At 39.9% G+C, this 27,062-nt stretch overlaps 1 protein-coding gene across 1 annotated transcript in view; it reads left to right on the top strand.

The window, feature by feature from the left end:
• Positions 1-27,062, top strand: part of CNTNAP5 (contactin associated protein family member 5) — an 880,881-nt gene that overhangs the window by 408,061 nt on the left and 445,758 nt on the right. The window contains exons 5-6 of the mRNA XM_082465787.1: positions 3,168-3,371; positions 13,162-13,346. Of these exons, the coding sequence (XP_082321913.1) occupies positions 3,168-3,371; positions 13,162-13,346 (389 nt within the window). The remainder of the gene's footprint in view (positions 1-3,167; positions 3,372-13,161; positions 13,347-27,062) is intronic.

The following is a 27,062-nucleotide window of genomic DNA, read 5'->3' as shown; positions in this document are numbered from 1 at the left end:
TATATGCCATGCTCCCTCACTCAGCACTAAAGCTCCTAAGGACCCAGTTCGTAACCCAGAGTCTGGTGTAGAGCCAGAGGGGAGGCACCAGAGGAGACCATGAAGATACAGGTGCAGACCCTGCACCCAAAGAATTTCAAGTAGAGTTTGAGAAGCTGAAACATGGCAGAACAGGAAACTTGGAGCCAGCTTGCATTCCCTGGGCAGTTAACCGTTGAATCAAAAAGTGAAATAGCATTATTTTGGGTGACAAAGTGGGGTGCCAGCACTGGGGAGGAATGCCAAGTCCTCCATGTATCCTAAACACTACTAATACTCCTACTATCTGTTATTGGTTTAACACAAATAACGTGACAGACATGATGGCATCCCTTTGTACAAATTGTCACTTTGTATGGATAAGCACATTTAATGCTCACAGCAGTCTTCTCTGAAGGGTGTAATTACCCCACTTTATAGATGAGGAAATCAAGGCTTAGGGATGTAGAGATGCCAAAGCAACACAGTTAACAAGTTATGACCATCACAGCTTAACATCCGTGATCTTATCTGCATTACGATCCTCATTATTCTATGATGGATGCCGGCTTGCTATCTGTAGCCTCCATTTGGTTTTTGTAGAGTCTGGTTCAGAGGACAGAGGCAGGAACATGGATGGGGTGATATGGGGAGAGTCTGAGAGAGCGGGGGATTTGTGAAAATCCCTCTGTACCTGGACTATTTCATTTTAGGGTCTCGGGAGTCATCAGCAAGCTTTTGGTTAGAACCACTTTGTTCCAGAGGAATAAATTGTGAAATGGTATTTTTAAATTAATTACAGGAAAAGTATGAATTCGTTTTTATTTTCATTTCAAAATTTCAGCTTTCCAAAGGATGTTTCTATATGCTTAGTTAAAAAAAGAACCTTAATTTATCACTGAGTATGTTCAAGGTGAGGATTTAATTGCTTGGTGAATAATAAAAAATTGAGTTATCCCAAGTACTTGATTTCAAATAAGAATAATTTCACCCCCCCACACACCCATTCGCCACCATCCCACCCACATAAGATGGTATATAATGAATCTGTTTTAAGCTATAATTAAATAGCCTTAACATATTTCTATTATAAAAGTAATAAAAGTTTTTTGTAAAACTTTTTATGATGAAAAACTAGGAAAAGTAATGTAAAAATAACCTATAATAACACCTCCTAGATAGAGTCACTATTAATTTATTTTAAAGGCTATTTTTTAGAGCAGTTTAGATTCACAGCAAAATAAAAAGGAAGGTACAGGGATTTCCCATATACCCCCAGCTCCCAAAAATGCAAGTTCCCCTCCCCAATTATCAGCGACCCCCATCAGAGTGGTACATTTATTACAATTGATGAACCTACGTTGACAAATTGTAATCACCTAAAGCCCATAGTTTACATTATGGTTCACTATTGTAGTTGTACATTCTGTGAGTTTAGACAACTGTATAATAACATGTATCCATCATTATAGTATCATGGAGTATTTTCAGTGCCCTAGAAATCCTCTATGCTGTGCCAATTTATTTTTCCCTCCCATTAACCCCTGGCCTCCACTGATCTTCTAACTGTCCCATAGTTTTGCTTTTTCTAGAATGTCATATAGTTGGACTCATACAGTAGACTTTTCAGATTGGCTTTTTTCACTAAGTAATATGGACTTAAGTTGTTTTTTTTTTCTTTTTTTCATGGCTTGATAGTTCATTTCTTTTTAGTGTTGTATAATATTCCAGTGTCTCAGTGTACCATCGTTTAGTTATCCATTCACCTGCTGAAGGACATCTTGGTTGCTTCTGGTATTTGGCAATTATGAATGAAGCTGCTATAAACATCTGTGTGCAGGTTTTTGTGTGGACATGAGTTTTCAGCTCCTTTGAGTAAATACCAAGGAGCTAGGTTGCTGGATAGTATGGTAAGAGTACACTTAGTTTTGTAAGAAACCACCGAACTGTCTTCCATTGGCTGTACCATCTCGCATTCCCACTGCCAATGAAGCAGAGTTCCTGTTGCCCCACATCCTCACCAGCACTTGGTGGTGTCAGTGTTCCAGAGTTAGACAATTCTAATAGGTGTGCAGTTAACAGCATCTCATTATTTTAATTTGCATTTTCCTGGTGACACGTGACGTGGAGCATCTTTTCAGATACTTATTTGTCATCGGTAGATATTCTTTGGTGAGGCGAGACTCCTCATATTTGAAAGTTGCTAAGAGACTAGATCTTAAAAGTTCTCATCACAAGAAAAAAAATTCTATAACTATGTATGGTGACAAACGTTAACTACACTTTTTTGTGGTGATCATCTTAAAATATATACAAATATCTAATAATTATGCTGTACACTTGAAGCTAATATAACGTTGTAGGTCAATTATGCATCATTCAAAAAGAAAAAGAAAATCCTTATTAGCTTTTCGGCCTACAATTTTCAGATATGTTTATACACATCTACTACATAAGCTTATCTAAATTATGATTACCGGGCCTTCTCTTTTTGCTTTCACAATAACGAATGAACATTTTTGTATGTGAAAACTAAAATGATAGATACCATCAGCACAAGATAAGGCAGACATGAGAAGGATGCAAGATATTTGCCCTCTCTGTTCAAATAGTAAGTCTGCTTTTACTGCATATTCTTTTCCATTGAACCAAAAGGAAACCTCAGAATCCTTCTCAGTGCAGATCTAGGAAGACAGTACTATTCAGAGCTGAAATAATAAGCTATATATTTCATCTCCAACCTTGAGCCTGAGACGATGGGATTAAAGTGACTCCAACTATCAGAAGCAAATTATTAAGGAGGATAAATCATGAGAGATTATTACAACCAGGCATTTGACACAATAGAGCCTGACAAAGGTACCTGTGGTATTCGCACCCTGTACCTTCAAGCAAAAGCTGACAGCACTAATGAGAGCTTTTACTTCTCAGCTAATGATCAGTTCACTCTGACTGTGTGATGGCTGCTTGTAAATGAATATTTCCCCTGAATCTAATTAGATTGGGTCTAGACTCTATGTTTCCCAGTGAGTCGGTACCTTATAGACGTCAGGAACATTTCTATTAATTGGACAACTAAGATGGGAAAGAAGGAAAAGCAATTCTGAGGATGTGCTCTGATTTTTCTCCCCCTCTCTCTTTGTGCCTAGAATCAGACATCGCCGACTTTGATGGCCGAAGCTCCCTTCTGTACAGGTTCAATCAGAAACTGATGAGTACTCTCAAAGATGTGATCTCCCTGAAGTTCAAGAGCATGCAGGGAGATGGGGTCCTGTTCCACGGAGAAGGACAGCGTGGGGACCACATCACCCTGGAGCTCCAGAAGGGGAGGCTCGCCCTGCACCTCAACTTGGGTAGGTCCCTGCCCATGTCAGGCTACGGGGAAATCCTTTTGCAGCAGGTCAGCATTCCTTATCCTCCTAGTGTATCAGTTAGAAGTTCCTGGATCACAGTCTAAGTGACATATTTTCCTTATGCAGGTTGGAGAAGAAAAATACCATGTTTAAGCCATAAACAGCATTCTTTAAACAAGGTAATTTTGGTAGGTAGGGAGAGCTACAAGCTAATTGTTTGTTCTTTCTTTTTCTTCCTTTTTCTTTTTCTTCCTTCCTTCCTTTCTTTCTTTCGTTCTTTCTTTCTTTCGTTCTTTCTTTCTTTCTTTCTTTCTTTCTTTCTTTCTTTCTTTCTTTCTTTCTTTCTTTCTTCCTTCCTTCCTTCCTTCCTTCCTTCCTTCCTTCCCTTCATCTTTCTTTCTTTCTCTACGTATTTCTCTTTTTTTAGTAACGAACTTTAGCTTGAGCAAGTTTAAACACACACGTGTACACACACACACACACACACACACACGTATTATAATGAGGCTTTTGCTCACAGTCTATTGTAATTGTTACATTTATGAGAGTTAAGTTCCGGGGGAAAATGGAGGAAAAACATTTTAATATCTTTCCTGGTTTGTTTGTTTGTTTTTTGTTTTCATTTGTTTTTGTTTTTTGTGGGGGAATAAGGGGGTCATATGTATGGCATCTAAGTTTCTGGGCATTCCCATGTCTTATTAAGGGAAATACTGTTTTCTTTAAGTGTCCAAGCTGTGCCAGGGTGAGCCCTAGATTTGCCAAATGCCAGCTAATTTAGTAGAGAATACCCTCCTGCCTTCTCTGTGTTTAGGACTCAGGCTTCCGCTGTGGGCTGGCATCCATCATCCCTGCCTCACTACTGGCAGGTCTGCATTTCTTTGTAATCAACTTCCTATCCCCGGGGAAGAAAGAGAGAGGGTCAGCCTCCTTTATGTGAAAGGTGCTTTGGAAGGAAGTATGAGCCAAGTGCAGAAGGCAGGGAGCAGAGTTCCCAAAGATGAAAAGGCAAACCAAAAAAGCTCTACTGGAGAAAAAGAAACCAGGACAAAGATTTAGGCTGATGAAAAAGGAAGTGACCATTTTTTATAAGAGTGAGTCCCTTCCTCCCATTGAAAATGTATTAGTTTTAGCGGAAGGGGTGGAGAGTATATTTGTGGAAGAGAATTATCACCCATCACCAAGTATTCCCTATCAAGTAGTAAAGATGGAAAGTCACGGCAGAATTCAGTTTGTAAGCTCAAGTTGGATGAAAGACTGGAAAAATCACTGATAAGTTTTATCTTTTAGTAATTATTATTTAGTAATCAATTATTTTAGTAATTAGCATAAAAATGAAGATTATTGTGAACTCATCCCCAAAGCCAAACAATGTAGATCCTTATTTTGAGGCATTTCTGAGCATCTCCTTAGCCTCATGGTGAGTATTGGCACAGGTAGTAGGGAGAACCTCTGGATCCCAAGTTTTAACTCATAAAATTGATAACTAATGCACTAAATTAAATATTTAGCAAAAGCATCTTTCGAAGGAGAGTCTCACTCAGAGGAGAGCAATAAGAGGATTTGCTAGTAACATAATCGGTTTTGCTCACTTACCTAAAGAAGAAATGTATCAGTGAATTCTATGAAGGGTGGGCATATAAATATTCGGCAGAAATATATCAGTCTGTTAACTGGCCTTCAATTTTTGTGAAAGGAGAATGGATGGAGTAACCTCCCGAACACACACACACCCAGTTACAAGTGGTTCACAGAGCATTGTGGGTTGTGGATAAAGTTATTATGACTTGTCAATAGTAAAGCAGGTAACACTGAATCTATCAGTGACTGCCATTTGGATTCCCAATTCCAATGTGCCATTACCACTCCAAAGCTCTGCTCCAACATCCATAACCCAATGAGGTACACCAGCTTCACACACAGTAAAGCAGGATGGAAAGGAAGAGGTGTGCTCATGTGACAGATTTTATTTTAATTGGAGACAGGTGCTAGCTATTTATTATGGGGAAAGTTCATAATCCCTAAGCCTCAGTTTACTTATTTCTAACCTGGGGTTATTAATAACTATCTTCCAGGGCATGAACATGAAAGCTAAAAATATTTAAAATGAATTTTCTTTGTCAGTATATAAACACGGTGAAGCTCTTAATATTACTCGTCATTCAACCAACAATATCTGAATGTCCCACACCCTGTGCTATGCGGGTCATCCTGGAAAGAAATGGGTATTTTAAGGTAAAGAAGACCTGCTCCATGCTGCGATATAAAGAAGGCAGAATAATTCTCTCTTTCCAGATTCCATCTGCCCCATATTTCTAACTGTGGTGGCGATAATGGAAAATCTCCTTTAGTCTGTTTTCTGCAGAGTTTGGAATTTCTTCATCTTTTCATCTGCTTATGGATTTTACTCATTTCCATCCGTTTACCATGACTGTTTCCTGTACTTATCTCTTTTAAGCAGTCACCTAGGATACTTGTTAAATAGCACAGATTTCTATGTTCCTTCTCTAGAGAGATGCTGACATATATTAGTACTTTAGCTCTGCGTGACTCTGTTACAGCCAGCAGATTTCTGGAAGCACTAAGTTAAGGGGAAAGGGGGAATCATAATCATTTTGATTTGCCCATAAGAGAAAATCTGTAACATACGTTCCACAACAGCAAGATAACAGTTTGTTCATAACTGTAGCTCCGGAAACTAGGAGAGCACCAGCCTGAAGTAGGTACTTGAGGCAAATTGAGTACATTGGAAAAAGTGGTTTTCATCTCACATATCAGAGCCTGACACAAATATACATTATTCTCATTTGGCTTGCTCACTCCCAAGCCTGAGCTACTCTCCCCCCTATGATATTTGCAGAATACCCACAATGTGCCAGTATCCTATCCAATCCTCAGAGCAGCCCTATTAGGTACATAAACATTAGTTCCAATTTACCCATGTGGAATATTAGGCTGAAGGAGGATATATCACCTGTTCAAATTACACAGCCAGAAATTAGCATAGCCATAATTAAAATCCAGTTATATTTACCAGTTTTTAAACTTACTTTCAGATTATAAAATATATGTCAGTTTTAGAAAACTTGAAGGAAAAAAAAAAACACTCTATAAAGAAGGGAAAAATCACTCAAAATCCTACAACTCAGTCATCCTTCTATTAACATTTTTGTATATTTTCCAAGTGTTTTCCTTAGCTCTTTATGTAAAATTTTTACATATGATAGAAAATTCATGTTCTTCCCATGTTGCCACACAGCCTTCAAAGAGGAAAGAATTCATACCATCCATGATCAAGCTCTTTTTTTAAAGAAATGAATCAAGAAATAAAAAGGAAGAAAGAGAGAGAGCAAGAGGAGGAAGGGGGGGAGGCAGAATCCTAAAATCCAAGTTAATAGGCTGCAAAATGGTGCTGGGGCAATGGCCAATGAAGGAGGAAGGGGAGGAAGTTTCTCTCTACCCAGCTGACGTGGGCACTGCAGCAGTGTTTCCTTTAGTGACAGTTCTCCAGTTCCGTATCTAATCTGTGACTTTACAATTCAGAAATTCAGGCTGAGTAGCGAGGTTCAGTACCACGGACAGCTGCATGACCTGTACCATGGCCTTTGGAGGTATACACAGTGTGCTGTGGTTCTTCACAAGTGATGCCTTTTGCCGATATTCTGATTGATATTACCTAGTTACTCCTATGGAGGCTGACTTGGAAAGATCATTTCAATGCTGCAGTTGAACTTGGTGTTTGACTACTTTCTTCGGGCAGAGCAGTGAGATTTCTAGAGCTACTAATGGGAGAGAGATTTCTTCTCTCAGTCCGTAAGGGGGTTCATAAAGATTCCTCTTTCCACGCTACACATCTCATTCAGATCACCTGTGGCAGTTTGCCCTCTGTAGAATTACAACAGCTCAAACCCATACATGCAGGTGGGAGAATCAAAGAGCGGAGGCATTACGTGACTGGGGAATTGTGGTGAGAACTAAATAAAACATCAATAGCACATGCAGGTCATTCATCCTTACAAGAGTCCAGCGCCTTTGAACTGAGGCATAATGTTTGCGTAATATGGCAGTCGTAGGAAAGCGAGAGTCTCAGCATAGCATAACCACATGTGGAGCACACTGTCCTTGGGGGGCCAAGTATGGGTTCAGAGGCAAAGCAGTTGACTGCATAACCAACGCATTGAGATAGCTTGGGATATCAGTGAACAGTCTGTACATTCTCCAGAGGGTCCAATGAACGTTTACTTTAGCTTTTTGAAATTCAAGCATTTTGATAAGCCAACTCATATGTATTCATAAAATGTTTATTGTGTTTCTGGACTTGGACTAAATACTACGAAAGATGTTTTTTAACGTTGCCATTTTTTGAGAGCCCTCACTTAGGCACTGTGCTAGACATTTTACATATATATTTCAGTGGTATCACATGGCAATCCTACAAACTATATACAAACCCATTTTACAGATGGAGAAACTGATGGTCAGTGATGTCCAGTAGGTTGCCCCGGGCCACATAGGTCACGTAGATGCATAGCCATAAACCCAAGATTAGAACACTCTCCAATCGAACCCCAAGTTCCTGACATTAATCATTAAAATGTTTTAAACCTTCATGAAACAATTACAAATTAAATATCAGGAAGTTGGTATCCATGTGTTATATTTTGAGAATGGAGAGACCAGAGTAGGATAAAGGAGTCCAGAAAGCCTTCCTGGATCCACCTTGAGTTAGCTGGAGATTTCATTAGAAAGAGGAAAGGAACACAGGCATTTCAGACAAAGTGTCAGTGGGATAAGTTGTGCCACATTTTATATAAATTGTGTCATTCTTATAATAAGAATTCACTGAACGAGTACATTAAGCCAGGCACTGAGCTATGCACTGGAGGTTAAAAGTTGAATTTACCAGTTCTGATTTTCAAGGAGGTCCTGGCCTAGTAAAATAATTATTGTAATTTACTTTCTAATTTTGTAATATTAACTAAAAATATATAATTAGGTATCATCAAAACCACATACCATAATTGTATTAAGATAGCATTTTTTAAGATAACAAAGTCACAGAAGATGGATACAACTTAGGAGTCAGACTTGAACCATGACTCCTAAATCTAGAGAATGTTCTATTGAATAAAATTTAGAAAATTTTTAACGACTTTAACAATACAAGAAAGATGTATTTCATTGCTTTTGTGATACATAAGAATTTGCTCTGATCTCAGGGTCAAGTCCACTGCAATCGCATGGCGTCCTGTTAGTTTCTATTTTCTTCGGAAGGCTTCACTTGAGTGCTTAGGAGAACATTCATCAGCCCTGAATTCTGCTAAACAAGGGTCTTTATGCTCCTGGATAACCTGTAAAGGTGAAATTTGCCTTCACCTTCTACATCGTGCCCTTCCCTCTTAGGGTTGCCCCATGTTCCTTTTCCACAACTCTCGGCTTCCCAATGCATCAAATCCTTTTCTTGGTATTCTGATTAAGCTATATAAGCTCACACATAGGTATGGTGGAAAGCAGATGGCCAGGACATAAGAAATGAGGGTGAGTGGGAGTATCAATTTTTCCAGTAAGGGTAGTGGTAAGAGCATTAGCTTTGGAGTCAGAGCTTGGTTGTAACCCTAATTCTTTGTCTCCTCAGATATGTCTTGTAGCTTCTTTGAGGTAAAGCTTTTTGTAAGGCTGTGTTCAGGAATAATGGAAACAACCTATGTAAAATGCTTACCTCAGTAGAAGAGAACCTTAAAAATACAAGTGAATACCAACATCGATAACCTGAACAACTAAGGTGGGAAGGTTAATTCTGAAGATCGGGTGGAGGTAGGCATTGGTGACCTCCGTGTGAGTGGTCCCCTATCTCATCAACAATAAATCAAGCCCTTTCCAACGTGACTTTCCGTTGAAATACAATCTTAAAAAAGTAAGTTTCTGTTCCCTTTTGCTAGGCTATATAATATCCACAGATTGTGGAAGTTAAAGTGCCATCCATGTTTAAACTGTTAAGACCAAGCAAGATTTAATCAAAGAAGACTTTGGGTGAAAACACTGCAATATACCTGCCCTTAGCCAGAAACATGTTAGTTCCAAGGATGAACAATTTGACATGCTTATCCACAGTATGTTGGGGATGGGGGTGGGGGAGAAGAGCAAGTTAGAGATATTTTGCAGTCATTTCAAGCTTCCTATAAAAATTGCCATATGCTTTAGGGACTTGAGTAGTATTTACATTGTTTCATTTTAATTATATCTCAAACCACAGGAAAGCAAGTTTTTATTTAATTAGTAATAAGAGGTATTTTCCCCCCTAATGTGTTTCTGGCCTAAAAGATACCTTCCAGATATTTTTATTGTCTTTGTCCTTCACAATTGCCCATAGGAATTTTTATCTTGCCTTAGTAAATTGGAAACTAGTTAAAACTAGTAGTTGAACCATAATTGCCACTGAGATAAAACTTGAAATGTGTATTACAGGATGAAGAGTTTGATAATCTTTTGAGAATGAAGTTTTTATTGTAATTTCTAATAATGAACATTTCTAGGTAAAATGGAACCTCTCCTAGGAGTAATCTTTTTCTTCATGGTAATACCTACTGTAGATACAATTTAAAACATCCTATTTAATGAATAGCAGAATTTCCTGTTTATCCAATTGTTTAAACAGACTAACTTTCACTCAATTTGTGTACATACAAGATTTCTGAGTGTTAGCATAGAATGATTAATGGAGAGGATTGGTGAAATAAGTTCATGTCTACCAATTTTTTTAGTTAAAACGATGCTTGTAATGCAGGAGATATTCAATAATTTACACATCACTCGTATATTTTTCAATGAACCAGCTATGCAGGTTAAGGATTATGTTTTTAATGAAGTTTATTTGTTTTTCCCATTATCAAAGATACTTATACTCATTCTAAAATGTAAGAAGAAAAGAAAAAAGAAAATAAAAACTTCTGTTAATGTTTTAGTAAATGCAAACAAGGATAGAAGAAAGATTCACTACGTTATCCAAAAAGTCAAGTAAAAATTACAGTCTGTTTGACCTATTCAAAATTAAATTTGTCTTTTGAAGTAGGAATAATAGTGTAGAAAAATATTAAAATACTTAATTTAATCCTTGTCTTTATTGGCTCTATTAAAGAAATCAACATATCACTAAAACCCACCCAACACAACACATAAGAACAAATAATTAGGAGGAAAAGATGTGATTCCTTTACTTTTTCATTTTGTGGCTTTCAGTGGCTTTACAGTTTCAAACCTTTAATGTTTTGGACTTATTATTAATGAATCATTGTTAAATGTCTTTTTACTTTTTAAGAAAAAAAGTCAGAGGTGCCCATCAAATTTAAAGTGAAATCTCTGATATTAAATCTATTTGACTTATTACCTAGAATTAATAGTTTATGAGGCACACTGTTTCCTTCAGCCAATCATTAGCCTTTGGACATGTTTTATTTTATAAATAAAAGGGGTGTGTGTGTGTGTGTGTGTGTGTGTGTGTGTGTATGTGTGTGTGTGTAGAAGAAGTGGGGGAGAGAGACAGACACTGGTGTTCTTTGTTCTGACTGGTACCACTTTTCACCCACCTGCTCGAGCAAACATACTAAACGTCATCCCTAGGTGAGTCTTTCCTTTACTATGTCCACCTCCAATATCCAAATGGCATGCCAGGTCACCACAGGCCAACACCTTCTCACTGGCTGAAAATCCATCCTCCTGTGCTCTCTTTTACCTAAGCCCCTCGTCCCCCATCTAGATGACTGCCAGTTTTCCTGCCAGGCTTGCCTTCTCATCAAATTCCCATACAGCTGTCAAAATAACCTTCTTAAAATGTTAATCTGAGTCAGTAATCCCTGACTTACTAATTCACCAATGGCTCCCATTTCTTAAAAGGAAACACAGGCTGTCACCTAGCTCACACTAGCACACTGGTGCTGGGTGGGATAAGCCAGCCCCACGTGGTCATGGTACTGTGCTGCGTGGAATCCCTTTAGGTGTTCCCCTGGATCCCCAGCCTTGGCATGTGCTTCTCCCCGCTGGGTAACAATGCTCCTTGTTCTGGCCAGATATCAGGCCTGGCACCACTTTGTAAAGTGGCCTCCACAGCTCCCTACCCTGCATTTCCTTGGCTCCCTGCATTAACTGCTGTTAGTACCAGCAGCATGCTTTTTATCAATTCACTTATTGAGTCTCCACGTTAAAACTTTCAGAGAGGGAAGTGTGCCTTTTAACTCTGTATCTCCTGTATACATCATTTGTCACTGTAAGCAAGACAGGTAGATATCAACACCTTTTTGTAGATGGATGGAAGGATGAAAGGAAGGGAGGGAGGAAGGAAGGAAGGAAGGGAGGGAGGAAAGGAAGAAGGAAGGAAAGAAGGAAGAAGGAAAGGAGGAGAGAGAAGGAAAGAGGGAAGGAAGGAGGGAGGGAGAGAGAGGTGAGGGAGAAAGAAAAAGAAAAAGATCTATTAATGTATTTGCATAATTTGACACATTTTAAGAACTCAGAAGATGTGGAACAAATCAATATGTCAATGAATAAATCAATTAAAGGCAGCTATGAACTCATCAGCTCTTATTTTTCAATTACAATCATCTGGGTGCCTCCCCCCAACCCCCATAGGAAGCCACAAAGTGTTATTTCATGCAGGAAGCAGTGACTTGGGGCCATAATGGAGGTGGGAGTGAACAGCCTACAGTGGAAATGGCAGCTCCTGCCCCTTAAATGCCGCACCATGGCGCAGGCTGCTGCAGTTGTTCTGTAAAACATGTCTTAGGAGAGAGGAGAGAGGCATTTAGCTTTCAGTTACTAAGGGTACCGAACGCATAAAATATTCAAAAATTGGAAGGTTTACATGTAAGTAAAATTAGTTGCATTGAACTGTTCATTTTGCTAAGGCTGAGCCATTCTACAGGAAAAAAGAACAAAGAAAAAAAAAAAAGCTGTAATCTTTTTGACAGAAGGATACAGGTAGGAAGTCCATCAAATTGGAGGAGAGGCAGGAGGGGAAACGGGCAGACTTGATTGAAAAATGTACCTCTCCACCGGAATCTCTCACATTCTCCCAAGGAGTGTCTTCCAAGCTCAGTTTAGGGTGAATCATAGGACCCTTGCCGCGGTCAGTCAAAAGGGTCGAGACCTGGATTTGAACGCTGGCTGCATCTCTACCTAGGCATGCTTACCCTCACCGGACCTCAGTTTCCTAATTTGTCAAATGCAAGTAATCATTTTGTCTTCGAGCATCAAACTTGGAGGTTATAAAATCCCTATTTAAGTGCCCTTGATAGAGTAGGCATTTGAAAATGGCAGCTAAAATGATTATTTCCTCCCCGTTGCCTTTGCCCACAAATTTGCCCAACTCATTGGGGCCATGGTCTTCCCTCTACTTCTCCAGCGTTCACTCTTCCTCCAAAGCACAGCTAAAGCTTCACTTTCTCCTTTCAAGAGCCATTCACATGCAAAGAATATGTATTCTTTCTGTGACAAGTCCTATTTTCGATATTATTCATATGGCCATCAGGATATGGTTTCTCTTATTATTTAATCGCACAAGTCCTGAAAACATGTCATTTCATGTGTAGAAGGGGGTGTGTGTATCAATTGACTTGAGATTTTGGTCCTGCAATCTGTGGGAAAAGGTTGGTATTCCTTCCCAAGCCCAGCATGGTTCTGGGTCTGCAGAGAGGGAATCATCCTTTACCTTTGGACAGAGAGAGTTGGACTTGCTAGCAGAACGTTCTAGTGCTTCAGGCTGCCCTTGGGCACAGAGCCATCCCGTGTTCCATCCCCTTCACAGATGACAGCAAACCTCGGCTCAGCAGCAGCCCCCCCTCGGCCACCCTGGGCAGCCTCCTAGATGACCAGCACTGGCACTCCGTCCTTCTCGAGCGGGTCGGCAAGCACGTGAACTTCACTGTGGACCGCCACACACAGCACTTCCGGACCAAGGGCGAGGCGGATGCCTTAGACATCGACTATGAGGTGAGTTGATTCTCCCTGCAGACCCCCAAGCCCCTTGCTCGTGATCAGTAAGAAAATCAGGAAGCAAAAGAGCAAGTGAGAAGATGTGGGCCCCCGACAGATCTTACCCTGGGGCTTCTCTTCGCCTCGCTCTAAGCCCAGTCAGCCAACCACGGGGGTGTCCACGGAGAGAGTCTGAGCTGTGAGCGCGGGGAAACGCCTTGCAAGGCATCAGCTAATTGTGTGCATTTTAAAATCAGCAAGGCTCCTTTTTACTTTTTAATACTTCTTTTTTTTTTTTTTTTCTGGTAGCTTTCCTGTATCACCATCTAGTCTCTTGGTTACATTCAGTAATTCTTTTTTCAAAACTCAGCTTCAGTTAGCCGAGGTCATGGAAAATACAGAAATTATATTAATACAAAATTTCAGGTCAATTATACCTTAATAAAATAAGTAATAAAATCCAAAGAAATTGAAAATCTGCATGATAGGCTCTTGTTTTGCCCCTTCATTCCTACGCAGACTTCTGACCAATACACAAGGACAGTTAGTTCTACAAAAGAGCAGGAAAGAACTAACTGTCCTTGTGTATTGGTCAGAAGTTTTGCAAGACCAGCGGCCAAGATTTATCCATCTTTGCTAGTAGTTCAGTTCAAGAAGCATATATTGTGCTCCCACTGTATACCAGGCTCTCTTCTAGGCAGTAACAATCAGAGGTGACTAAAGCAGAGTCCCTGAGTTGGAGAGGCTTACAGTCTAATAGCAGAGTCAGGCCTGGAACACCCACTGCAGAGCAAGGAGGTGAAAGCTACCTTGGAGAGCGGCACTGGGCACTGCGGGGATCCCAGGCAGAGAGCGCTTGGCTCAACCTTGAATGAGGGTGGAAGGCTTCCAGCAGGAGATACTGCTAAGTCTTGAAAGGAGAGTAGGGTTAGCTTGATGAGAAAGGTGAAAAAGGCCGGCCAGGTCAGAGAGGACCCTGTGCAGGGCACGGAGCATGAAATGTCACAGTCCGGTATCTATGGGATTTGAAACAATCGTCCGGCAGTGGTGTGTGAGGGCCAGCTGGTACTGACTCGTGAAGGCCAGCTGGTCGATTTTCAGGAAGTTTGGAAGCTGGCTGGTAAATACAGCCATTATGAAACACCCAGTTATTTAAACTTATAATCCATCGAAGTATTTTTAAAATGTACTAAATTCATTGATTCCTAGTTACTTTATTTTATTCTATCTATCTATCTATCTATGTGTTTTTCTGTGCATCTATCTATATGTATTTGAGGTTTTTTACTTCTGTTGTATCTGTGTGGTGGAAATACACTATATTGGATTGCTACAGTGCACCTCTTCCCAATTCCATATTTAGTGACATCCGTTTGATGGTTTGAAATCCATCATAGCGGAGATATTTACACCGTGGATATTGGTAAATCCTATAAGTCAGGGTTTGATTTATTGTTTTGTTGATTGTCTAGACCAGGGGTAGGCAAACTACAGCCTGGAGACCAAGTCTGGCTTGAAGTCTGTTTCCTCCAGCCTGTGTGTTAAGAATACTTTTTATATCTATGTTGTTTTAAAAAATTAAGAAAAAAAAAAAGAATAAGTGACAAGAGACTGTGTGATTACAGATAACAGAGTTCAGTGAAAAATCAGCGAAAGCATTCTATAAAAATCAATTGGTTTTATGGAATTTATAAGACAGTTTATTGTATATGTTATCATTATTTGTAAATTGTGTTGACACATCGCTTATATCGGTAAAATGACCTAATGTCTGAATGCATGTGTGTGCCCACACACATACATATACAGAGATAAGTCTGTGTGTCTGTGTGTGTGTGTCACACCCTGAACAGCCAGATTTTAAACCTGCATCAACACACCACTTGAGGCAGGGGATTAGTGAGAGAGAAAACGTAAGAATTAGGGAAGACCCAGGTAATGATGGACCCTGGGACCCATGTTAAGGAGCTTAAACTGTGGCGGAAAAAGAGCCACTCAGGGATTTTTTGCAGAGTAGTGACATGGGCAGACTTATGTTTTAGAGGAGTCATTCTGAACGTGTGTTTCAGGGGCCAGTACAATTAGCACCCCCTGGAAATTTGTTAGAAATGAAAATACACAGGTCCTATCCAAACCTGCGGAATCAGAAACTCAGGGGGGAGGGGCTCAATCATTGGTTTTTAAAAATCCTCCAGGAGACTCTGATGCACCCTACTATCTGAGAACAGCTATTTTAGAGCAGTTACTCTAAAGGTTACTCTGGAGCTACTCTGTAGTTTAGATCTGTCTATAGGTGGGCGGAGCATGTTGCTGGACAGATGGTTAGAAACCCTGTTAGGGGACAATGTCAATCACGAGTGGATACATACAAGAACAGTGGAGGTGGAGATGAATAATTGAAAACTTAGGATCTGGCTTTTTTCCAATCTCTATCATGAACTATAAGAAAGATTGCGTCTTTTGATCCTAATCTTAATTTAGCATACTGTTGATAAGATATGCCATTCATTAACTTCAAAAGAGAATCTGTCACTCTTTGACTCAGGAGGCAAAATACCAGGCAGGTTTTTATTTTATTTTATTTTTTTTGAGTTGCTGATAACTGGAAATCTATGAGTATCAATCATTTTTATTTGTTTAAGTGATTGTAAAAACAAAGAATACACACAATATTGAAATTATCTTAAAGCAAAGAGATATCATTTAGGAACTTGAGGGCAATAAATAACACATAACCATCATGAAGTTTCACTAGGTCCCCATATACTTGACCTCTAATGACTTGAGAGGTGATTCTAAAATTCACCCAGTTGCCTGATTTAACATTTGTTTTCAAGTTATCGCTACCTGTGGTCTCCAGTGTAGATAATCTATATGGAATCACAGCTGAGTGTCATTAAAGTGAATGTCAGCATTTAGGGAAAGAAATCCAAAGATGTCACTCAATTTATGAAGTTGGAACAGATTTCTTCTAGAAATGTCTAAATTTTTTGGTGCCTTGTAAGAAGTGTTTCCTGGGGGAGGGGGGAAAACACCTTGAAATGTTCCTATGAAGCAAACTGCTTCAGAGAATCCAAGCCCCTTCCAAAGTATGCAGCCAGCTTGTTCATATGAACATAAAAGAAGACAGACTGACTATAACAGTGACATTGACATTGGCTGCACTGGAACAGGAGAGGTAGGTGTTGGGAGAAGTCTCTCGAACAACTGGAGCTCTCCAGCCTTTGAAGATTCACCTTCAAGGCTGTGTGGAGAGAAAGGGGCACCAGGGACAGGAATCCTGGGTCGTAATTACCACTTTACCACTAAGTAGGCGCAAAAACCTGGGAAGTAAAATTTCCTAACTTCAGTCACCCGGAAACAATATGAACACCCTTGCTGCTAAATAGGATATCTGAATCTAAGGTCTGTTTTTTTACTGAAGCATAGTTGATTTACAATGTTGTGTTAGTTTCTGCTGTACAGCAAAGTGATTCAGTTAATACATATATATACATATGCTTTTTTCATATTCTTTTCCATTATGGTTTATTTAGAGGATATGGAATATATTTCCCTGTGCTATACAGTAGGTCCTTGTTGTTTGTTTGTTTTATATATAGTAGTGTGTATATGTTAATCCCAAACTCCTAATTTATCCCTCCCCCACCTTTCCCCTTTGGTAACCATAAGTTTGTTCTCTATGTCTGTGAGTCTGTTTCTGTTTTGTAAATAAGTTCATTTGTGTCATATTTTAGATTCCACATATAAGCGATATCATATGATTTTTGTTTTTCTCTGTCTGACTTCACTTAGTATGACAATCTCTAGGTCCATCCATGTTGCTGCAAATGGCATTATCTTATTCTTTTTTATGGTTGAATAGTATTCCATTGTGTGTATGTATGTTTGTGTGTGTGTGTGTGTATATATATATATATATATATATGCCACATATTCTTTATCTATTCATCTGTTGATGGACATTTAGACTGCTGTTTCTGTGTCTTGGCTATTGTGAATAGTGCTGCTATAAATATTGGGGTACATGTATCTTTTCGAATTAGTATTCTCCAGATATATTTCCAGGAGTGGGATTGCTGGATCATATGGCAACTCTATTTTTAGTTCTTAAGAAACCTTCATACTGTTCTCCATTGTGGCTGTACCAATTTACATTCCCACCAACAGTGTAAGAGGGTTCCCTTTTCTCCTCATCCCCTCCAGCATTTGTTTGTTTGGTTTTTTTTAAAACATCTTTATTGGAGTATAATTACTTTACAATGTTGTGTTAGTTTCTGCTGTATAACAAAGTGAATCAGCTATACGTATACATACAACTCCATATCTACTCCCTCTTGCGTCTCCCTCCCTCCTTCCCTATTCCACCACTCTAGGTGGTCACAAAGCACCTAGCTGATCTCCCTGTGCTATGTGGCTGCTTCCCACTAGCTATCTGTTTTATATTTGGTAGTATATATATGTCCATGCCACTCTCTCACTTCGTCCCAGCTTACCCTTCCCCCTCCCTGTGTCAAGTCCATTCTCTATGTCTGCGTCTTTATTCCTGTCCTGCCCCTAGGTTCTTCAGAACCACTTTTTTTTTTTTTTAGATTCCATATATATGTGTTAGCATACGGTATTTGTTTTTCTCTTTCTGACTTACTTCACTCTGTATGACGGACTCTAGGTCCATCTACCTCACTACAAATAACTCAATTTCGTTTCTTTTTTCAGCATTTGTTTTTTGTAGACTTTTTTAATGATGGAGAATCTAAGGTGTATTTTATAACAATGTTGTCTATTAATGAGAATCTATGTTACTGATTTGATATCTGCCATGGGGTCATATGTATACATTTGAGCCCTGCTACCACCGGATAGAAGAATGACTGAATTCAGGTCCCTGAGTTCCAAGGACCCATTGTCAGAGGATGTCCTGCTACTCTAAATCAGTGCCCTATCAATTCTACAACAGGGACAATTACATTCTGCAAATCTAGGTTTCTCTTCAGATTTTAGCATGTGTTAATATTTGGCAAGAAAATATGGTAGCTTTCATTCCTCCATCTTAGACGATGTCAAGGATATCAATCAAGTGACACAGTGCCTTTCCACGAGGCTTCTGGCAGGGAGTTTGCCGCACTCACATGTATGCAGTTGTCAGCTTCTCCTCCCACCTGGAAGGCAAACACAGACAGGGGCGCATAGAATCTTCTGCCAAAAAAATAATAAGCAGAAAGAATGTAGATGCTTTACTTCTCATTGGAATGTCATTCCAGTGCACATCACTCAGCCCACGTGATTTTTTTCCATATGCTTCTGAGACAGACTATAGCAATTCATTTTAATTCCATCCTGGAGCAGAAGGGTTTTAGAAAAGAGATCTTTTAGGATCTTCGTGACATTCCATTTCTCTGATAGTCTGCAACCCAAGAAGTCTTTTCTTTTTTTCTTTTCTTTTTTTTTAAGCATCTTTATTGGAGTATAATGGCTTTACAATGGTGTGTTAGTTTCTGCTGTATAACAAAGTGAATCAGCTATACGTATATATATATCCCCATATCCCCTCCCTCTTGCGTCTCCCTCCCACCCTCTCTATCCCACCCCTCTAGGTGGTCACAAAGTACCGAGCTGATCTCCCTGTGCTATGCAGCGGTTTCCCACTAGCTATCTATTTTACATCTGGTAGTGTATATATGTCCATGCCACTCTCTCACTTCATCCCAGCTTACCCTTCCCCCTCCCCGTGTCCGCAAGTCCATTCTCTACCTCTGCATCTTTATTCCTGTCCCCTAGGTTCTTCAGAACCACTTTTTTTTTAGATTCCATATATATGTGTTAGCATACAGTATTTGTTTTTCTCTTTCTCACTTACTTGACTCTGTAGGACAGGCTCTAGATCCATCCACCTCACAACAAATAACTCAATTTCATTTCTTTTTATGGCTGAGTAATATTCCATTGTATATATGTGCCACATCTTCTTTATCCATTCATCTGTTGATGGACACTTAGGTTGCTTCCATGTCCTGGCTATTGTAAATAGAGCTGCAATGAACGTTGTGGTACATGACTCTTTCTGAATTATGGTTTTCTCAGGGTATATGCCCAGTAGTGAGATTGCTGGGTCATATGGTAGTTCTATTTTTGGTTTTTTAAGGAACCTCCATACTGTTCTCCATAGTGGCTGTATCAGTTTACATTCCCACCAACAGTGCAAGAGGGTTCTGTTTTCTGCACACCCTTGCCAGCATTTATTGTTTGTAGATTTTTTCTTGATGAGTCTGGCTAAAGGTTTATCAATTTTGCTTATCGTCCCAAAGAACCAGCTTTTAGTTTTATTGATCTTTGCTATTGTTTCCTTCATTTCTTTTTCATTTATTTCTGATCTGATCTTTATGGTTTCTTTCCTTCTGCTAACTTTGGGGTTTGTTGTTGTTGTTCTTCTTCTCTCTCTAATTGCTTTAGGTATAAGGTTAGGTTGTTTATTTAAGATGTTTCTTGTTTCTTGAGGTAGGATTGTATTGCTATACACTTACCTCTTAGAACTGCTTTTGCTGCATCCCATAGGCTTTGGGTCATCGTGTTTTCATTGTCATTTGTTTCTAGGTATTTTCTGATTTCCTCTTTGATTTCTTCATTGATCTGTTGGTTATTTAGTAGTATATTGTTTAGCCTCCCACGTGTTTGTATTTTTTACAGTTTTTTTTCCTGTAATTGATATCTAGTCTCATAGTGTTGTGGTCGGAAAAGATACTTGATAGAATTTCAATTTTCTTAAATTTACCAAGGCTTGATTTATGACTCAAGATATGGTCTATCCTGGAGAATATTCCATGAGCACTTGAGAAGAAAATATATTCTGTGGTTTTTGGATGGAATATCCTATAAATATCCATTAAGTCCATCTTGTTTAATGTGTCATTTAAAGCTTGTGTTTCCTTATTTATTTTCATTTTGGATGATCTGCCCATTGGTGAAAGTGGGGTGTTAATTTCCCCTACTACTATTTTGTTACTGTCAGTTTCCCCTTTTATGGCTGTTAGCATTTGCCGTATATATTGAGTTTCTCCTATGTTGGGTGCATAAATATGTACAATTGTTATATCTTCTTCTTGGATTGATATCTTGATCATTATGTAGTGTCCTTCTTTGTCTCTTGTAATAGTCTTTATTTTAAAGTCTATTTTGTCTGATATGAGAATTGCTACCCCAGCTTTCTTTTGATTTCCATTGCATGGAATATCTTTTTCCATCTCCTCACTTTCAGTCTGTATGTGTCCCTAGGTCTGAAGTGGGTCTATTCAGTATGTATAAGGGTCCTGTTTTTATATCCATTCAGCCAGTCTATGTCTTTTGGTTGGAGCATTTAATCCATTTACATTTAAGGTAAATATCAATATGTATGTTCCTGTTACCATTTTCTTAATTGTTTTGGGCTTGTTTTTGTAAGTCTTTTCCTTCTCTTGTGTTTCCTCCCTAGAGAAGTTCCCTTAGCATTTGTTGTAAAGCTGGTTTGGTGGTCCTGAATTCTCTTAACTTTTGCTTGTCTGTAAAGGTTTTAATTTCTCCATCAAATCTTAATGAGATCCTTGCTGCGTAGAGTAATCTTGTTTGTAGGTTTTTCCCTTTCATCACTTTTAAAATCCCCTGCGACTCCCTTCTGTCTTGCAGAGTTTCTGCTGAAAGATCAGCTGTTAACCTTATGGGGATTCCTTTATATGTTATTTGTTGCTTTTCCCTTGCTGCTTTTAGTATTTTTTCTTTGTATTTAATTTTTGATAGTTTGATTAATATGTGTCTTTGCGTGTTTCTCCTTGGATTTATCTTGTATGGGACTCTGCACTTCCTGGACTTGATTGATTATTTCCTTTCCCATATTAGGGAAGTTTTCAACTATAATCTTTTCAAATATTTTCTCAGACCATTTTTTTTCTCTTCTTCTGGGATCCCTATAATTTGAATATTGGTGGTTTAATGTTGTCCCAGAGGTCTCTGAGACTGTCCTCAATTCTTTTCATTCTTTTTTCTTTATTCTTCTCTGTGGTAGTTATTTCCACTATTTTATCTTCCAGGTCACTTATCCGTTCTTCTGCCTCAGTTATTCTGCTATTGATTCCTTTCAGAGTATTTTAAATTTCATTTATTGTGTTGTTCATCACTGTTTGTTTGTTCTTTAGTTCTTCTAGGTCATTGTTATATGTTTCTTGTGTTTTCTCCCTTCTATTTCCAAGATTTTGGATCATCTTTACTATCATTACTCTGAATTCTTTTCCAGGTAGACTGCCTAGTTCTTCTTCATTTGTTTGGTCTTGTGGGTTTTTACCTTGCTCCTTCATCTACTGCATATTTCTCTGTCTTCTCATTTTGCTTAACTTACTGTGTTTGGGGTCTCCTTTTTACAGTCTGCACATTCGCAGTTCCTATGTTTTTGGTGTCTGCCCCCAGTGGGTGAGGTTGGTTCAGTGGGTTGTGTAGGCTTCCTGGTGGATGGGACTGGTGCCTGTGTTCTGGTGTGTGGGGCTGGATCTTGTCTTTCTGGTGGGCAGGGCCGTGTCTGGTGGTGTTTTTTTGCGTGTCTGTGCACTTAGTATGATTTTAGGCAGCCTCTCTGCTAATGGGTGGGGTTGTGTCCCTGTCTTGCTAGTTGTTTGTCATGGGGCGTCCAGCACTGGTGTTCACTAGCTGTTGGGTGGAACTGGATCTTTGTGTTGAGATGGAGATCTCTGGGAGAGCTCTCACCGATTGATATTATGTGGGGTAGGAGGTCTCTGGTGATCCAATGTCCTGAACTCAGCTCTCCCACCTCAGAGGCTCTGGCCTGACAGCAGGCCAGAGCACCAAGACCCTGTCAGCCACATGGCTCAGAAGAAAAGGGAGAAAGAAAGTAAGAAAAAAAATTAAAAAAATATTAAAATAAAAAATAATAAAAAACAATAATAAAAAAAAGAAGAGAGCAACCAAACCAATAAACAAATCCACCAGTGATAACAAGCACTAAACACTAAACTAAGATAAACATAAAAATCAGAATAAAATCAGTCACAGACAGCAAACCCCAAGTTCTACAGTTGTTCCAAAAGTCCACTGCCACAGTTTTAGGACGATTCATTGTCCATTCAAGTATTCCACTAATGCAGGGTACATCAAGTTGATTGTGGAGATTTGATCCACTGCTCGTGCGGCTGCTGGGAGAGATTTCCCTTTCTCTTCTTTGTTCGCACAGCTCCCGGGGTTCAGCTTTGGTTTTGGCCCCACCTCTGCATGTAGGTCGCCCTCAGGCATCCATTCCTGCCCAGACAGGATAGAGTTAAAGCACCAGCTGATTTGGGGGCTCTTGCTCATTCAGGCCGGCGGGAGGGAGGGGTATGGTAGTTATAATTGGAATGTGGGGCAAGCCTGTAGCAGTAGCGGCTGGCGTAATGTTTCAGTAGCCTGAGGCACGCTGTGTATTCTCCCGGGGAACTTGTCCCTGGATCAGGGGACCCTGGCAGTGGCAGGCTGCACAGGCTCCCTCAGGGTGTGGATAGTGACCTGTGCTTGCACACAGGTTTCTTGGTGGCGGCAGCAGCAGCGTTAGCATTTCACGCCTGTCTCTGGGGTCTGAGCTGATAACTGCAGCTCATGCCCATCTCTGGAGCTCACTTAGGTGGTGCTCTGCCTTCTCTGGGCACATGGGAAAGGAATCCCCTCTCCTCGCGCACACTGAAACAATGCTGTCTTGCCTCTTAGGCAGGTCCAGACTTCTCCCCGGCCTCCCTCCTGGCTAGCTGTGGCGCACCAGCCCCCTTCAGGCTGTGTTCACGCCGCCAACCCCAGTCTTCTCCCTGGGGTCTGACCTCCGAAGCCTGAGCCTCAGCTCCCAGCCCCCACCCACCCCAGTGGTTGAGCAGACAAGCCTCTCAGGCTGGTGAGTGCTGGTCGGCAGTGGTCCTCTGTGCGGGACTCTCTCCGCTTTGCCCTCTGCACCCCAGTTGCTGTGCTCTCCTCTGTGGCTCCAAAGCTTCCCCCCGCCCACCCCCCATCTCTGCCAGTGAAGGGGCTTCCTAGTGTTGGGAAGCTTTTCCTCCTTCACAGCTCCCTCCCAGAGGTGCAGGTCCCATCCCTACACTTTTGTCTCTGTTTTTCCTTTTTTCTTTTGCCCTACCCAGGTACGTGGGGAGTTTCTTACCCTTTGGGAGGTCTGAGGTCTTCTGCCACCGTTCAGCAGGTGTTCTGTAGGAGCTGTTCCACATGTAGATGTATTTTTGATGCATTTTGTTGGGGGGGGAAGGTGATCTCCATGTCTTACCCCTCTGCCATCTTGAAGGTCCCCCCAAGCATTCTTTTCTTATCAAGAGTGCTCAGTTATCCTTTTTAACATAGCCACCTTACCAGTATCAAAACTATTAAAAACATAGTTTTAAAATATGTGATTTGGGACTTCCCTGGTGCCGCAGTGGTTTAGAATCCACCTGCCAATGCAGGCGACACGGGTTTGAGCCCTGGTCTGGGAAGATCCCACATGCCACGGAGCAGCTAAGCCCGTGCACCACGACTACTGAGCCTGCACTCTGGAGCCCACGAGCCACAACTACTGAACCCACATGCCCCAACTTCTGAAGCCCTTGCCCCTACAGCCCATGCTCTGCAACAAGAGAAGCCACCACATTGAGAAGGCCGTGCACTGCAATGAAGAGTAGCCGCTGCTCGCTGCAACTAGAGAAAGCCCGCATGCAGCAATGAAGATGCAATGCAGCCAAAAATAAATAAATAAATAAATATGTGATTTATGTTATCATAAATACTAAAAAGACATTTTTTAAAAATAAATATATTTAATAAGAATTCTTAGTAAGAAAAACCTATATTAAACTAAACACTAAGCATTTAAAAATACATGTACATCTTCAAATATATGTTTTATTGAAGTTTTAAAGAAAATATGAGGTCATGCTTTTATTTTATTTATTTATTTTATTTTATTTTATTTTATTTTATTTTATTTTGGCCACACTTGCGGGATCTTAGTTCCCTGACCAGGGATCGAACCCGGGCCCTCACAGAATCACTCCACAGCCAGGGAATTCCCTAGATAGTACTTTTATAATCAAAGATTGTTAGAGGTCCTTCCAAGTATGAGATAAATTTTAGAAACCTGGAAATAAAATATATGAAAAATTTTGTACATATAAAATATTTAAAAAGCCACATGCAATTCCACAACAAAATACAGATAGAATGATATCATCCTCCCAAGAACTTGGAAAAGTATTTCAAAATTTAATTAATGAATAAGAAGCCCCCACAAATAATTTTTATAAACGTAACTCAGTGGAAAAATAGGTAAAGAACATGAATATATAAAAAATACAGATTACTCTCAAATATATAAAAAGATGCACAACCTCACTCATAAGCAGAAGAAATGCAAATTCACGCTACAACGATATTTTAAACTTAGACTGCATGGAACACAAAATTTATAATGTTGGCATGAATATGAAGGAACCAGAACTATTTAATCTATTGTTAGTGGGACTATAATTAATACAATATCAAAGAAAGGACAACATCTTCAAAATTGAAACAAGGGCTCTTCAATCCAACAATTCTGCTTCTAGGAATTTATCCTACAATTATAAGCAAATGTGTGCAATGGGGTATATGTTAGGAATAACAAAAGATTGGAAGATGGCCCAAAAGTCCATCAAAAGGAGGTTAATTAAAAATTATGGTAAGCCCTGTGAGGAAACGGCTCTGCCAGAGTGTCCCAGTGACCTCACACTGTCCACTTGGGCCAGGCAGCCAAAGCCATGCCCCACAGCTGATCTGAGTCTTGACAGGACACCTTGTCATCTTCCTGAGACACAAGAGGATGGAGGCCTGCAATTAGCGGCTCCAAGGCCATCGCCACCTGCCTCCTGGCCCCATACGACACTGTCCTGACACAGTTTCTTGACACCCCCTAAGTTCTGTGGAGGCATGAGGCTTTCTGCCCTGCACGCTTAGAATAGAGTTGCATCACATAGAATTGCTTAGCCTGATGTTGAATCTGGCCTCTGTACCCCGACACCAAATTAAATCTCAGAGACAGAGTTTTGGGTGAAGTAGAAAAGAATAGCTTTATTGCTTTGCCAGGCAAAGAGGGACACAGCAAACTTATGCCCTCAAAACTGTGTGTCCCGATCTGGAGGGGTTAGTGAGGAGTTTTATAGTAATGGTTCCAAAAGGAGAGTGTGAACAGCTCGTGGACATTCTTCTGATTGGTTGGTGGTGAGGTAATTGGGAGTCAGCATCATCAACCTTCTGGTTCCAACAGGTCTGGGGTCTACGTGCTTGTGGACAGCAGACAGTTACCCTCTCCCAACTGGTGGAGGTTTCAGTATCTGCAAAACAGCTCAAAGATACTGTTGTGTGTATCCCTTAGGGGCACCAAGACCCTGCCCCCAGGCTGCACTATTGTTTCTTGTCTGTTCCTCCCTTGTCTCTGCATCCCTTCCCTTCCCTGATTAGCAACTGTTTGAACTGCTCATTGGAACTCAGGGAAGGTCATGGAGGCTGAAATAAGCCTATTTCCTTTAATCAAGAAACGGGGGGACACAGAAAGGCTTTTGTGCCCAGGAGCCTCACAAGGTCCTGCTCAGTTTCAAGCCGAAGTCTAGAATTAGATCTATAGCAATAAAGACTCTCGCAACTCACATTGTGGTCATCTGCCCTCACACTTAGTGTCCTCTGTGTTGGTGTGTGGGACACAGGGGCCATGGGAGATGTACTATTTGTCTACTCTTCCCTTTACTGTCTAAGGCACACATCATCAGAATCTCACAGTGGCTCCTTTATCTCTACGTGTATCCGCCAGGCCTTGGCCTTGGACTCACCTTGTTTTGTGTGTGTGTGCTTGACAAACCCGAGCAGAAGTATTATGCTTCCATTAAAAAGAATGAGGCAGCCCTATATGTTCTGATGTGGAACCATCTCCAGTATAAATTGTTCAATGAAAAGGAAAATCAGTGTGCAATGCAGTGTAAACAGTATCTGTGTTTAAAAAAATAGAAAAGAATATATAGACTTGAAAGTGCATAGACCCACAGAAATCTCTGGAAGGATATGGATAAGCAAATCAGAAGAAAGTGGGATCAACAGAGAGAAAAACTTTATTCTTTGCTGTGTACTCTTCTGAAACATTTTGCATTTTGTACCACACGCAAAAATAGTACTTTAAGAAAGAACTGAGGCAATAGAATGAATACATGACTTTAAAAGGTATTCCTTATGTTTACTTCTAAAATCACACCCTCTAATTTATTTTTATTCATAGTGTTTCTTCAAAAACACTTGTCACTTTATAATATGTTATTAAATCACTTCTTTTAGTTGAAGTAAAAAACAAGTTAGTTGGATTTACAGTGTTGTGTTAGCTTCAGGTGTACAGCAAAGTCATTCAGTTATACATATATATATTCTTTTTTTTGAAGTTGAAAAGTTTTATTTTACTTATTTATTGTTTTCATCATATTGTATACTTTATTTTTTTATTGACTTACAGTTGATAGTGTTGTGCTAATTCTTTTTCAGATTCTTTTCCCTTATAGGTTATTACAAAATATTGAGTATAGTTCCCTGTACTATACAGTAGGTCCTTGTAGGTTATCTATTTTGTATATAAAATTTACTTTTTAAAAAAAAATTTATTTATTTATTTATTCATTTTTGGCTGCGTTGGGTCTTTGTTGCTGTGCATGGGCTTTCTCTAGTTGCAGTGAGTGGGGG

This window comes from Balaenoptera physalus (genome assembly GCF_965194825.1).
Source record: "Balaenoptera physalus genome assembly, chromosome: 6".
NCBI classification, from domain to species: Eukaryota; Metazoa; Chordata; class Mammalia; order Artiodactyla; family Balaenopteridae; genus Balaenoptera; species Balaenoptera physalus.
The sequence above is the reverse complement of the archived record's forward strand: the minus strand, read 5'-3'. Positions and strand labels throughout refer to the sequence as shown.